General features: G+C 50.3%; 1 protein-coding gene across 2 annotated transcripts in view; it reads right to left on the bottom strand.

The window, feature by feature from the left end:
* The window catches only part of SEMA5B (semaphorin 5B), a 41,613-nt gene extending 36,320 nt beyond the window's left edge, over window positions 1-5,293 (bottom strand). Inside the window, exons 1-2 of one of the 2 annotated variants that reach the window (XM_007449696.1) lie at window positions 5,097-5,293; window positions 304-403 (exon numbers count right to left, since the gene is read on the bottom strand). In XM_007449696.1, the coding sequence (XP_007449758.1) occupies window positions 304-403; window positions 5,097-5,250 (254 nt within the window). In that variant the 5' untranslated portion in view covers window positions 5,251-5,293. The remainder of the gene's footprint in view (window positions 1-303; window positions 404-5,096) is intronic. The other variant, XM_007449697.1, reaches the window with a different exon arrangement.
* Window positions 5,294-12,732: the final 7,439 nt, after the last annotated feature.

Genomic DNA, 12,732 nt, shown 5'->3' with positions numbered 1-12,732 from the left:
GGCAGGGACAGGGGCGAGGAGTTTGCCAGCAGGCATTCCTGCCCTTAATAACTGCCGGACCCTGAGGAATGTGGCTTGCTGAGATCTGGAGGTCACTGCCTTCCCACCTCCCCCCACCCACCCATCCACTGCTTCCTTTTCTGGGGGACTGACATTCAGACACAGAGAGGGCCTGGTAGGGTGGAATAGGAGCCCAGGGTGAGGGTCTGCCCACAGAGGGTCATGCCAAATGATATTCCCTCCACTCAATTTGCTTAGAATTGATCCCCCAGTCCTGGCCCCAACCCTCCTGTACCTCATTACCTGGCTCCCACGATGAGCTGGTTTCTGGAAGGATCCAGAGCGAGCTGGGAGAAATCTTGGGCTCCAGGGTAGGTGAAGTTAGAGACCCATGGCTTCAGATCTGGGGGAGGGAGAAGCAGCCATTCAGTTACTGTTAGCCCAGGGGCTCCCAGCTGCACCGGCATCGGACCCAAGAACGGAAGGGTTGCAGTGAGGCAGGGGCACCCTGGAGACCTGGGTTCTGCCTGCCCACCTCTGTGAGCAGCCGGCTGGGGGACAGGGAGTGTGGGTGGTGTCACTGCTCCTGCTTTGTTCCCTAGCTCAGAGAAGGGCTCCACCCACCCCCTAGCTGCACAAAGGGATACCTGTAATCATCCTTGACTCCCCTAGACCCTCACCAGCCACACCAAACATACTGGCAAATCCTGTCCGTTCTCTGAAATCTATCCATCTCGCCCTCTGCACCCTATTCCCCAGCCAAGCCACCATCATCTCTTGCCTGGACTGGTGCCAACAGCATCCTAACTGGCATGGCTTCCACTCTTGCCCCTCCAGCCCATTTTCCACAAGGCAAAATGCAAATCTGGTTATGTCACTCTCTAGCTTAGAACTCTTTAATAGCTCCCAGTTTCCTCCAGGAAAAGTCCCAACTCCTTTGGGTTCTGGCCCCACTGTCCTCCCAAGTAGGATGAATGCCTGGCACATTAGTGAGCTAGTGATCCACTGAAAGAATGAAGCTTCTGCTTATACATTCCCCCTTAAACCCTCCACTGCAGCCACACTCAACCAGAACACAGTGCACATCTCCAGATCTATCCCACAAGAGCCTGCAAACCTTTGCAATTCTATTCTTCCTCAGTGGAACAGTTCCTGTTTGTCCCCGTCCCCACCCCACCTCCTCCAAGTAGCCTTCCCTGACTCCCCCACGCAAGGTGACGGGCTCCCATAGACCTCTTCTTAACTGCCATCAAAGCTCCTAATCTCACTGGGTGTCTAATCTGGTAGTTTGCCCCGGGGGACAAGGAAAATCTTGCTTCTGGGAGCTCTAGCCTCCGCCCAGCAGCTGGAAGTATTTGAATGAATGTATGAATAATCGTCAACTCCCTTTTGTACAAGAAGCCTCAGGTTTTCAGACAAGACTCCACAGAGGTGGACGGAATGGAGGGTGGGTGGGCAGTGCCCATCTCTGTCTCCAAGAAGCATCTTCCCAGCCAAGGCCAAAGTCTTTCATGGGGACCAGGTGGGCAGAGGAGACCTCGAAGCCCTCTGGATGGATGGGGCAGTGGTCTGGAGAGGGTACACCTGGGGAGCAGTGCCCAGATGACTTCCCCCCAACTTGGCTCACAGCCAATGGCTCTCCTTCAGCGCCTTGCTCATGGATGTGAGGGAACTGACCAGTAAAGAGAGAAAGCTGTGGGGCAGAGGAACTTTCACGCCGACAGGGTAAAGATGAGGGGAATGTGAGGAGGCCCTGAGACTTCTTCCTCACAGTGTATTAGTAACTGGCTCCCAGAAGGCCCAGAGTAGTGTGTGTGTGTGTGTGTGTGTGTGTGTGTGTGTGTGTGTGTGTGTGTGTGTGCGCGCGCGCGCGTGTGTAATCCAAGGGAAATAAATCAGTGCTCATTATCCCTCCACTACAGAGTAAAAGCAGCGCTTCATTTCTGCATGGCAGGCAAACACTTATTCGCTCCCTGGAGAACTGAAGGTTTTGCGAGTTGGATGTTTTTCAGAAAACTGTGATATGGACGCTTAAAAAAAAGAAGAAAGAAAAACTGCAGCAAAATGAAGCAAATCCTTTGTGTCTGCCTCTGCCCTCAGCAGGTGACTATAGGTTGGCAAGAACCATCACGAAGTTGCAATGGCATTTGGGTGACCACAGTATAAGGAGTGGATGTGGAGTCGGGTAGGCCAGGTTTTTAGCTGAACTCAGGGCTGCTCTCAGAAATCCTGACAGGATATCATGGTACCTTAGAGACTAAGCCAAGGGTCCTCCTTCTCCAGGAAGCCTTCCTGGATTATAACCTCTCCATCCTGATCTTATTTTGTTCCATATTCTCTCCACCCTTCGTGTTCCACTCATACTGCACGTTTTTGTCACTCTGAATCTGCTCATCTGTTTTCCGGGTGGAGTATGTGTGTGTGTGTGTGTGTGTGTGTGTGTGTGTGTGAGGGGTTGCCATTCCCCAGCATACTGGGTGCTCTCCAATAGTAGCAACTGGCTTGCACTTTAATCCCCTTCTTCCATTCTGACAGGGGTATTCCAGATGTGGGCAGCTGAACAGGGGAAGACGTGGCATGACTGGTCTGTGGCAAACCAGGAGAAACTCCATCTGGAGATGGCTCAGCTCAGCCTTCATTCCAACCCTTTCTTGGGGAGAAGGGAAAGGAAGAGGAAATAGGGCAGGAGCCAGGAAGACAGTGGGAGGTGGGGGTGGAGGAGGGGGGGCAGTCCCTTCCAGTTTCTGTCCCTCTTTCTTATCCCGAAGTGACTGACAAGGGCAAGGGGGAAGGGGCAAGGGGGGAGATGCAGCGGGCACAGCGCGGTGATCCTGGGGGAGCTGTCTTTGGAAGAGAGCCAGCTTCCTCTTATTACACAGGCAAAGAGGACCAGAGGGAAGGCTGTTGTTAAAACACCGAGCACGTTCTGAGCTCCATGTGCAGTGAATGCTTTGGACAGTGACTTTAAGAGAAAAATGACATTCTCCATGACGTGCCTGTGATTTTAATTATAGTCAGTTCAATTACCCACTTTGTGGATTAACCACTGCCAGTGTTAACTCCATACTGGCTTCTCCCCGCCACCTCGAAAGACTAAGCTGTGGCAAAAGGAATAATGTGCAGGCCGGAGAGAAACACAGGTGGATCCCCTTAAAAGAAACCCATAGGAGAAAATTTAACCTTACAAAAGAGAAAAACGTCTGTCAGATTCTGCAATTGGCAGCTCCTCTGGGGTATTTAGGGGTTATTCACAGATCAGCCAGGTGTCAGGGGAGAGGGAAACTCACAGCTACAGGGTTAGAAGCCTACTCAACTGTCAGAGGTAAAATGTAACATCTGGAAGCTGGGGGTTGGTGCGGGGCTGGATCATGGCAGCTTCTCTGGAACACGGCATCACCCAGAACATAGTCACCCAACATGAATGGAGTCCCTAGTCTGTGCCCAGCAGAACTAAAGGACGTGGGGAGACAAGAGGACCAGGACCCTCATCCAGGACTAACTGCATTGGGGGACCAAAGGGAGCGACATTTAAGGAACAACAGGGACATGAGTACTCAAAGGAAACTTCTTTACCTCTGAGGCCCCGCAGCGTCCAGCTCCGTGCCTAGAGTCAGGTATTGGGTCAGGGGCCCAAGAAAAATTTGGCCAATAGACAGGAAAACCCAAAGCCAACAGGAAGAGGGAACGGGTGAATTTTGGGGAGGCCAGGAGGCAAAACAGAGATGACACCCGTCTCCAGGGCTGTGTCTATGACGGACCATCTCTGCTTACCTGGGGCTCAGGGGATTTCTTAGTCACTCTGTGTCAACTGCCTATGTCACTCTGAGCCTCATTCCTTCCTTCTGAAAGGGGGCGGGGTGGGAAGGCAGTTTCATTCAAGTGATTTACAGCTGAAGATCAGAAATGGTGTCGAGGAAGCCAGGCTTTCAAGGAACACATCTCCCACCTCTCCACCCTCCTCCCATCACCAGCCAGTTTGTTCCAGTACAGATCAGCCTGGCTGGGTGACAGGGATTTCCCTGCTCTCCTTCCATTGTCCATGGCCCCAGGATCAGCCAGGCCAACCGTGCCCCAGCAAAGCCCCTGAGAAGAAAGGGCTCATTAGGAGCTGCCACAGGCGGCCCCCGCATGAGGACACCCTCAGAATTCTGCTCCTTGGTCCCTCCCTTCAGTGACAGCCTCCGGGAGCCATCAGAAATCGGAGGGTGTGCGTGCATTTTGTAGGTTTAAGGACATTACTAATTTGCTTCAATCCACTTAAGCCTTCGAAGCCTCAGATCCCAGCTCAAACAAGACAGCACGGAGAAGACAGCTGGAAACCCTCCTCCCCGAGACAGGAGCCAGCCCACAGCTGGGAATCCCACACATGTGAAACGCCTCCAGCCTCCCCACCTCGCGCCCCAACTCCTATCCATACTGCCTTCCCCACCCGCCGAATCCCATGCCCGCCTCAGTCTTATGGATTCATTTCTCCACTCTGGTTTCCATCTTGCCCCTCTCAGCTGGCTGTGTGGAATCACAGAGGATGGGCTGCAGCACATCTGACGGTGGAGCACCTGGTCCCTTTGCGGTGGGGAATGGGAAGAGCCCGGGACGGAGTCAGGAGGCAGACATGGAGACCTGGCTCTGACGAGTCGCTCCAACCGCCTGCACCTCAGCCCTCCCCATTTGTAAACAGAGGTGACAGCCCTTGCCCTGCCTCGCTGCCAGCGTTATTGTGAAGAGGAAATAGGATGGGTGTTTATCACTTAAGAACCTGGGGACCAAGGTTCTTGGCACAAGATGACCAACCAACCCTTGGCTACAGCACCCCGGGCATCCATAACCTCATTCTCCGGCAAAGGAATTCCAGAGAAAGACCACCTCCTTCCCCAGGGAAAAATGGATGAAGGGCCTGAACAAATTGTCTGGAGAGTAAAATCAGATCCCTCCAGCCCATAGCTGCCCATCCTTCTTACATCTAACCCCTGAGGAAGAGTCTCCCGTACCCTACAAGAAACAACTTCCAACAGCCAAAGAGACCCTGCGGAGGTTCCACCTAAGTCCTTCAGGACACAGTCATTGCAAAAAAGGACCGAGAGGGAAGTGGCTCTCACCTGCAAAGGCCACGATGGGGTGTTCCCTCAGGGAGCACAGCTGCTGCTCACTGCTGGGTTCACTGGCGACATCCTGGGAGCTGGCGAGGTGCACCACCAGCAGTGTGAGGCTGGGCGGCAGCAGGCTGATAGCCAGGGGTCCCGGGAACACCATGGTGGGCCCCTCTGTACTCCCAGCTCCTGGAGGCGGGCTGGGGGGAGACCTGAAATGCAAACACTCACTCTCACCACACGCTCCCTCGGCAGTGCCCACCTCTCCCGATCTCTTCCGTGCCTGTCGGTAGCCCCACGGGATCTATTTGTTTGTCTGTTTAAATAAATATAATTTTTTTTTTTTTTACAATACTTAAGAGTTTGCTCTGCTCTAGTAATGTAAAGTTATAGATCATATCTTGAAAGCTAATTTCCCTTGTAATGGTATTCTGGACAAAACTGACAAATTATAGAGCTTTTTCTATTATGATCCCAAATGGCTTAAAATTTATTTTAATGATAAAGGTGGTATCTTAGGGATTTTAATAAATGGAGTTAGGACAAGTGGGTAGTCATTTGTAAAAAGATAAATTTAGATCCATAACTCACACCAACTAGGAAGAATTCCACTGGATGAAAGGTTTAAATGTTAAGGATAAAACCAGAAAAATACTAGAAGAAAATGTGGGCAGAATTCTTTATAACCTTGGAGTGGAGAACCACGACTCCAAATCCAGAAGCTATTAAAGATAAGATTGACAAGTTTAACTCCATAAAAACCACAAGCTTCTGCATATGCTCCCCCTCTCCCCAAAACAAACATCAAGCAAAATCACAAGGCAAATGACAAGAAAGGGAAAAAGATTTGCAGTTCATGTCAGAGACAAGGGGCTAATATTCCTAATATACAAAGAATTCCTGAGAATTAAGAGGAGAAAGACCAACAATCCGGTAGAAAAATGGCAAGGAATATAAATACAAACAGGACTTCGAAAAAAAAAATATGAATGACGCCATTCTCACTCATAATAAAAGCAACACAAATGAAAACTTGGACTGAGATATGGTTGTTCACCTGTCAGTTTAGCACATATCCAAGTGAGATGACAGCTCTTGGTGAGGCAGTGGAAAAAGGGGCGCTCTCATATACTGCTGGTGGGTGGGCAAAATTGTACAACCCGATGGAGAGGGATTTGGCAACATCTGGCAAAACAACAGAGGCATTTACCCTTTGACCTAATTCCTGGGAGTAAAGCGGTCGCCCGATCCACAAGCTGTGACCAGTCTGAGATAAGATAAATGAATTTGGAGAGTGGTTTTTAAAACCTTTATAGTAATTTGACAGAGCAAATTTTTTTTTTTTTTTTGCGGTACGCGGGCCTCTCTCTGTTGTGGCCTCTCCCGTTGCGGAGCACAGGCTCCGGATGCGCAGGCTCAGCGGCCATGGCTCACGGGCCCAGCCGCTCTGCGGCATGTGGGATCCTCCCAGACCGGGGCACGAACCCGTGTCGCCTGCATTGGCAGGCGGACTCTCAATCACTGTGCCACCAGGGAAGCCCGACAGAGCAATTTTTATGCCTATTGGATGTAATAACAAAATATGTAGACTTGTATTTTGCCTAGATTTTTTTTTCAATTCACTCCTCAAGGAATTCGCTTTTATTGAATTTTACATAAGTATCCATCTGCGACAGATTGTAAATTGAAAGGTAAAACCTGTTCCTCCTCCACAGTTAGTTAAGAAACAAAAATAGACTATAAGCGCACCTGCACACAGGCAAAGTGACTTATGCACAAGATTATTCCTTGTGGTATTTTTTGAAATAACAAAAGACAGGAAACAACCAAATATCCAGCAACTGGAGACTGCTTAAATAAGCCACGCTATGTCTTTGGAAGGGAATATGATACAGCTCCAGAAAAGAATGGGGGTTTGCTCCAGATTTTGCTATGGAGGAATCTCCAGGTATATTAAGTGAAAAAATAAAGGTGCAAAACAGTGTAATAGCACCTTTTGTGTAAAAAAAAAGAGGGTAGAGGACTTCCCTGGTGACACAGTGGTTAAAGAATCCGCCTGCCAATGCAGGGGACACGGGTTCAAGCCCTGGTCCAGGAAGAACCCACATGCCGCAGAGCAACTAAGCCTGTAAGCCACAACTACTGAGCCTGTGCTCTAGAGCCCATGAGCCACAACTGCTGAGCCCGCGTGCCCAGAGCCCGTGCTCCGCAATAAGAGAAGCCCCTGCTTGCCGCAACTAGAGAAAAACCTGTGCGCAGCAACGAAGACCCAATGCAGCCAAAAATAAAAATAAGGAATAAATAAATTTTTTAAAAAAGAGGGTAGAAATAAGAATATATATTTATATTTGCTGTATTAGCATTATGATACAGTGGAAAAATAAACCAAAACTAATTCTTTAAAAAAAGGTTACTTAAAAGTAGCAAAATGGGGCTTCCCTGGTGGCGCAGTGGTTGAGAGTCCGCCTGCCGATGCAGGGAACACGGGTTCGTGCCCCGGTCTGGGAAGATCCCACATGCCGCGGAGCGGCTGGACCCGTGAGCCATGGCCGCTGAGCCTGCGCGTCCGGAGCCTGTGCTCCGCAACGGGAGAGGCCACAACAGTGAGAGGCCCCCGTACCCCAAAAAAAAAAAAAAAAAAAAAAAAAAAGTAGCAAAATGGTGATCCAGTCTTCTCAATATATACCTTTTAATTTTATTTTCATTTTTGAATATTAAATATGTTTAATAATACCTATTCAATAAAAATTTTAAAAACCTTTTAAAAATTAGTGTTGGTTCCCTGAAACTTCTAATATGGAGCTGCCCAATGGCTCCTCTGGAGCCTGACCCAGACCCTCTGAATCAGCTCCCACCTCTTTCCTTCCCCAGGCCATCCAATGTGTCACCAAGCCCTGTTGATCCCACATCGCTCACATGTCCTTAACCCACTCAGGGATCTCTTTGATGTCACTTTCATTATTTGTGAAGTGAAAGGTTGAACTAGGTCAGGGATTCCCTGTTGGGATAGGAGCAAATCAGAATCACTTCCACTGGGGGTGGAGTCCTGGCGCCAGCAGGTAAGTGATCCCAAAGGTGATTGTGATGAGCCTCCCCAAGCCCTAGAGGCCCCTGGGTTTCCTTCACACTCTTTTTGCTCCTAACCCCTCTTCTCTCTTCCCTCCCTACTGCCACTACTTACTCAAGGTCTGGAAAGCTACAGCAGGATGATTTTCTTCTTAAGTTTCCTCACCTGTGCGTGAAATGGTATTAAAACCTATCACTGCATTGCTGCAAGGCTTCCAGAAGTACCCCAGTGACTACACCGTCCATGCAACCTTACCCTACCCCATCCTGCACCCCACGGGTCATTAGTCCCCAGAGCACCTCTTCCATTCCTTCATTCTCAGGCTCAATTCTGTCCCTCTCCAGGAGAGCCTGGCCATCTCTCTGAGCAGAGACCCTCCGGGAGGGAGGTTTGGCTCAAACTTATTCCCTGAAGCGATGTTTCACACACTTGCTCACTAGAACTTATTGCTCTGCGCTAAGCTGGGTCCTTCCTGCTGCAAAGGGCTTGGCACTGCTGTCCTGTCCTGGGTGCCCATCATCTCCTTTCCTTGACTCTGATTCCTGGCCTTGGGGGAGTGAGGAATCAACAGGCAAGGCCAACCCTCTGGAGCCAGTCAACCTGAGTTTAAATCCCAGCCTTCTCCTTACCAGTTGTGCGACTCTAGGAAAAAACACTTAACCTCTCCCAGCCTTAGTTTCTCCGAATTGGGAGTGAGCATAACAATATCAACTCCCTCAGCAGCTGTAAAAGTTAAGGGAGTTACAGGTGGCTGTATCTGCGGGTTCTGCCTCTAACCAACCATGGATCGAAAATATTTGGGGAAAAACAATTCCAGAAAGTTCCAAAAAGCAAAACTTGAACTTGCCATGCTCCCAGCAACTATTTACATAGCATTTGCATTGCGTTAGGTATTATAAGTAATCTAGAGATGATTTAAAGTATATGAGAGGATGTGCATAGGTTATATGCAAATACTACACCATTTTACATAAGGTAGTTGAGCATCTGAGGGTTTTGGTATGGGGGCGCTATTTCTGGAACCAATCCCCCATGGATACTGGAGTGTATTACCTTTTTTTTTTTTAAACATCTTTATTGGAGTATAATTGCTTTACAATGGTGTGTTAGTTTCTGCTGTATAACAAAGTGAATCAGCTATACATATACATACATCCCCATATCTCCTCCCTCTTGTGTCTCCCTCCCTACCTTTTAAAGGCCTAGAACAGTGCCTGGCAGAGAGTGAGCATCAGTTAGAGCTATTCTGGTGCCCTGAAGGAAGAGGAAGCGGGGGGGGATGTGCTGGGGAAATCCCCTTGCGCCCTTGCGGTGGATGCCTTCTATTCTTTCCTCCACTCTCCCTCCCCCTCCCTGTTCTGTGTCTGGACTGCATGGGGGCCTCCTTCCCTCTGGTCAATGGGGGGAACTGGCAGAAGATGGGGAGGGGGAGGGAGGGAGGGAGGAAGGAGGCAGCAGAGGGGGCCGCTGCATCCCTCCACAGAAGGTCAGAGCTCATTCCTGCAGCTTCTCGGTCTCCAGGTTTCCACAATCGCTCCCCACTTCCTCCCTTCAGGCCTGGGGGTGTACTGCCCCCTGGTTATCAGCCCCAGGGTATTGCACAGTGAGCCTTCCCATATGGTTCCCCAAACCCTTCCCACACCTCTGTCAACAGTTCCTTTATTAAACTGCCCTCACATTTCCCAATTTGCGTGTGCCATCTGTTTCCTATGGGGACCCTGACTGATATTAACACCTAATTGTCAATGTTCAATGCATATGCGAGCATACTCTTTTTAGACCTTAGCTGGGGCTTTTCTTCCTTTGGCCTCTCAGGACATGGAAGGTGGTAAGGCAGCTGCCCTCCCCCCATTATTCCCAACCCTCCCCCTGCCCTAGCTTCTTTCCCAGGCCTCCCTGCCATTCCCAGAGTCCCCAGGCCTTTCCCTCTGCGGGGCCAGATTCTGAGTCCCCCCAGCCTGAATTAGGAGCACATCCTAGGCCCCTTCCTCTCCCCCAGACCCCAGGCCTAAAAATACCTAATTTCCGCAGCAGAAGTTCTGCTCACATTCTGGTTTTCATGTAAATACGTCCTCCAAGTCCCTCCTGAATCAATAATTGCTAGATTAATATCACTGTCCACCTGGCCCCAGCACAGCACATCTGCTTCTTGAGGAGAAGGGAAGGGGACACGGCACAGGAATGAGGGCGGGAAGGACTGAGGGCAGAACCTGGATTCCCATCTCCTCTGCTCAGGCGAGGGAGGAGCAAAGAGGGAGAGAGAGCCCAAGCAGTCTATGGACATGTAAGCGGCTCGCAGACCACAGTCACCCAGAGACAGGCAGACTCTGATTAGGGAGCAGACAGGAAGAGTCTTTGTTCCGGTGAGGGTTCTGATCCTGAGGATGCGGGGGGTGGCGGAGGTGTTGGCTTCAGCAATGCCACAGGGGCCGTGCCCAGCCTATTTGACCACCACCTTCAAGGACCTCCTCTGCCCTTGGCAAGGAAGCCGGGAGATCCTAAGAGGGGTACAGAGGAGGGAGAGAAGGAACCAGGTGGCAAGGGATGGGGCCGGAGCATGGGGTGCAGATGGCCAGGGCTCCGTGAACCAGGGCCTGCAGATGCCAGCAGAGCAGGGGCTGCCATAGTGAAAAAAGGAGGCAGTTAACCTCCACCTCACTGAGAGGGTTACAGGGTCTGACTTCTTGAACCCTTTCTAGATCCTCGGGGTGGGGCCTGACTTCCCAACTCCCAAGAATTCCCCATCTTTGGAAATGATCGCCCCCCACATCCACACGTTAAAGGGGTGGACCCTCAGCAGCCTTACACACCTTATTCCCCACCCCCACCATAGCTGCCTGCACCCAGGGAAGTCACGTGGTCAAAATTGACCAATCAGATGCTCTCCCTGGCCATTTGGGTATATGCTTCCCACCCCCAACCCCAGGGTCAAGTCAGTCTTTACAGAGGAACCTGGAACATTAATGGCTCCATGGGGGCGCTGTCTTCCACATGTCCTGTGGGCTGAGGAGAGGAGCAGAAGTCGAAGACCGGTGGCAGGAGAGAGCAGTCTCCCTGGGATGCCGCCAGCCTTCTAGTTCCCAGTTCTAGCCCTTCCCTGAGGTCTGACTACGTTCTACTTCCGTGAGCCACCCGCTCCCAGATCCTTGTAATCAAAGTCCCTGTTTTTGCCTAAGCTTGTTGGAGTTGTGTCAGACCAGGAGTCGCCTACACACTATTGCCCTCCTTCTTCCTAAAGGCGCCTGTGCATCACTGGGGGTGAGGTGGGGGCAGCTTGCCCTGCTCAGGGCCTGTCCTGGCCTTCAGACCAGTGGCCAGTGAGACGCGCAAGGAAGTCGCTTGGGGCCTGCGGGGACGTATCTGAGAAGGCTCCTTTCCCGCCTGGCCTGCAGATAGGACAGCCTTGCATCTTTAGGTGACCTCTAGCCACATGATAAGGATAGTGGTGCAGAAAGACAGGTGGAACCTGGGCTGTTGATGACAGAATCAGCTCTGCTCTGCCTACCGCCAGGCGTCTTTCTCATGTTTGACCATCACACTTCTGTGTCTGTTCCTTGTTTGTAAAATGGGGAGAATAATACCTCCCTCACAGAGTTGCTGCGAACATTGAATGAGTTATTTTGTCTAGTAGGCTTAGATCAGCACCTGCCACAAAGCAGATGCTGTATAAGGGTTGGCTATTATTATTATTGTTATTATTATTGAATAATTCACTCCTAATTTGAGCCCTTTTTTCCAGGCCTCAGATATCATTAGCCAAGCACGATTCCTATTCCACACAGTTTGGTTTCTCATACCTACAACCAACATGCCTAAGACAAACAGAAATTTCTATTTCTAATATGTTTGTCTAGTCTGACATGAAAATAATCGCAGAATTTCTCCACTAGCAGTGCATAGCAGAGGTCATCCCACCTTCTCGAGGCTTGTAGAGTACCACGGAAAGTCTGGAGCTTGGGAGGCTGCCGGACCTGAGTGCAAATCTTAGCTCTGTCACCTGTAAAATACGGCTAATATGTCCTTGCCTTGGATAGAATGATTGTCACGCTCCCAGAACTAAGTCTAGCACAGAGTATGTCTTTTATGAAATCCATTTGTATGAAAGTTTCATGTACATAAAACATTCAAGTAGTCACTTAAATGTCTTCCCAGGTTCACCCATGCATTTGTTAATACAATACTTTACTGAGCATTTGCTGAATACCTACTATGTGCAGGTTCCTATATAGATAAAGGATGTGAGAGAGGTGGAACGTCACAGGACAAAAGTTTGGCCCCTACCTTCAAGGAGCTTATGGTTCACTAGAGGAGGGGAGACAGTCTCCCATGGCACGAGAAGTCACTAGGCAGAGACAGTGACCTGGACCTGGGGTCTGGATGGTAAGGGGTCACTGGAAGCCTGTACTTTGCCCTGTCTCCAAGCGCTTGTCACTGGCACTGGGGCGGGGTGCTCTAGGAGAGGGGGAGGGAGAGCAGCACGAGCTGACTCTTGCTATTTTGGGAAACCCTCAGTGACAAGGAAAGCATTTTCCCAAAGCCTTGGCCAGAGCTTCTGTTGACTTCTCTCCCGCTGCTGCC

The sequence above is a fragment of the Lipotes vexillifer genome, unplaced genomic scaffold, assembly GCF_000442215.2.
Source record: "Lipotes vexillifer unplaced genomic scaffold, Lipotes_vexillifer_v1.1 scaffold1378, whole genome shotgun sequence".
Taxonomy (NCBI): Eukaryota; Metazoa; Chordata; class Mammalia; order Artiodactyla; family Lipotidae; genus Lipotes; species Lipotes vexillifer.
This window is presented reverse-complemented; position numbering and strand designations above follow the sequence as displayed.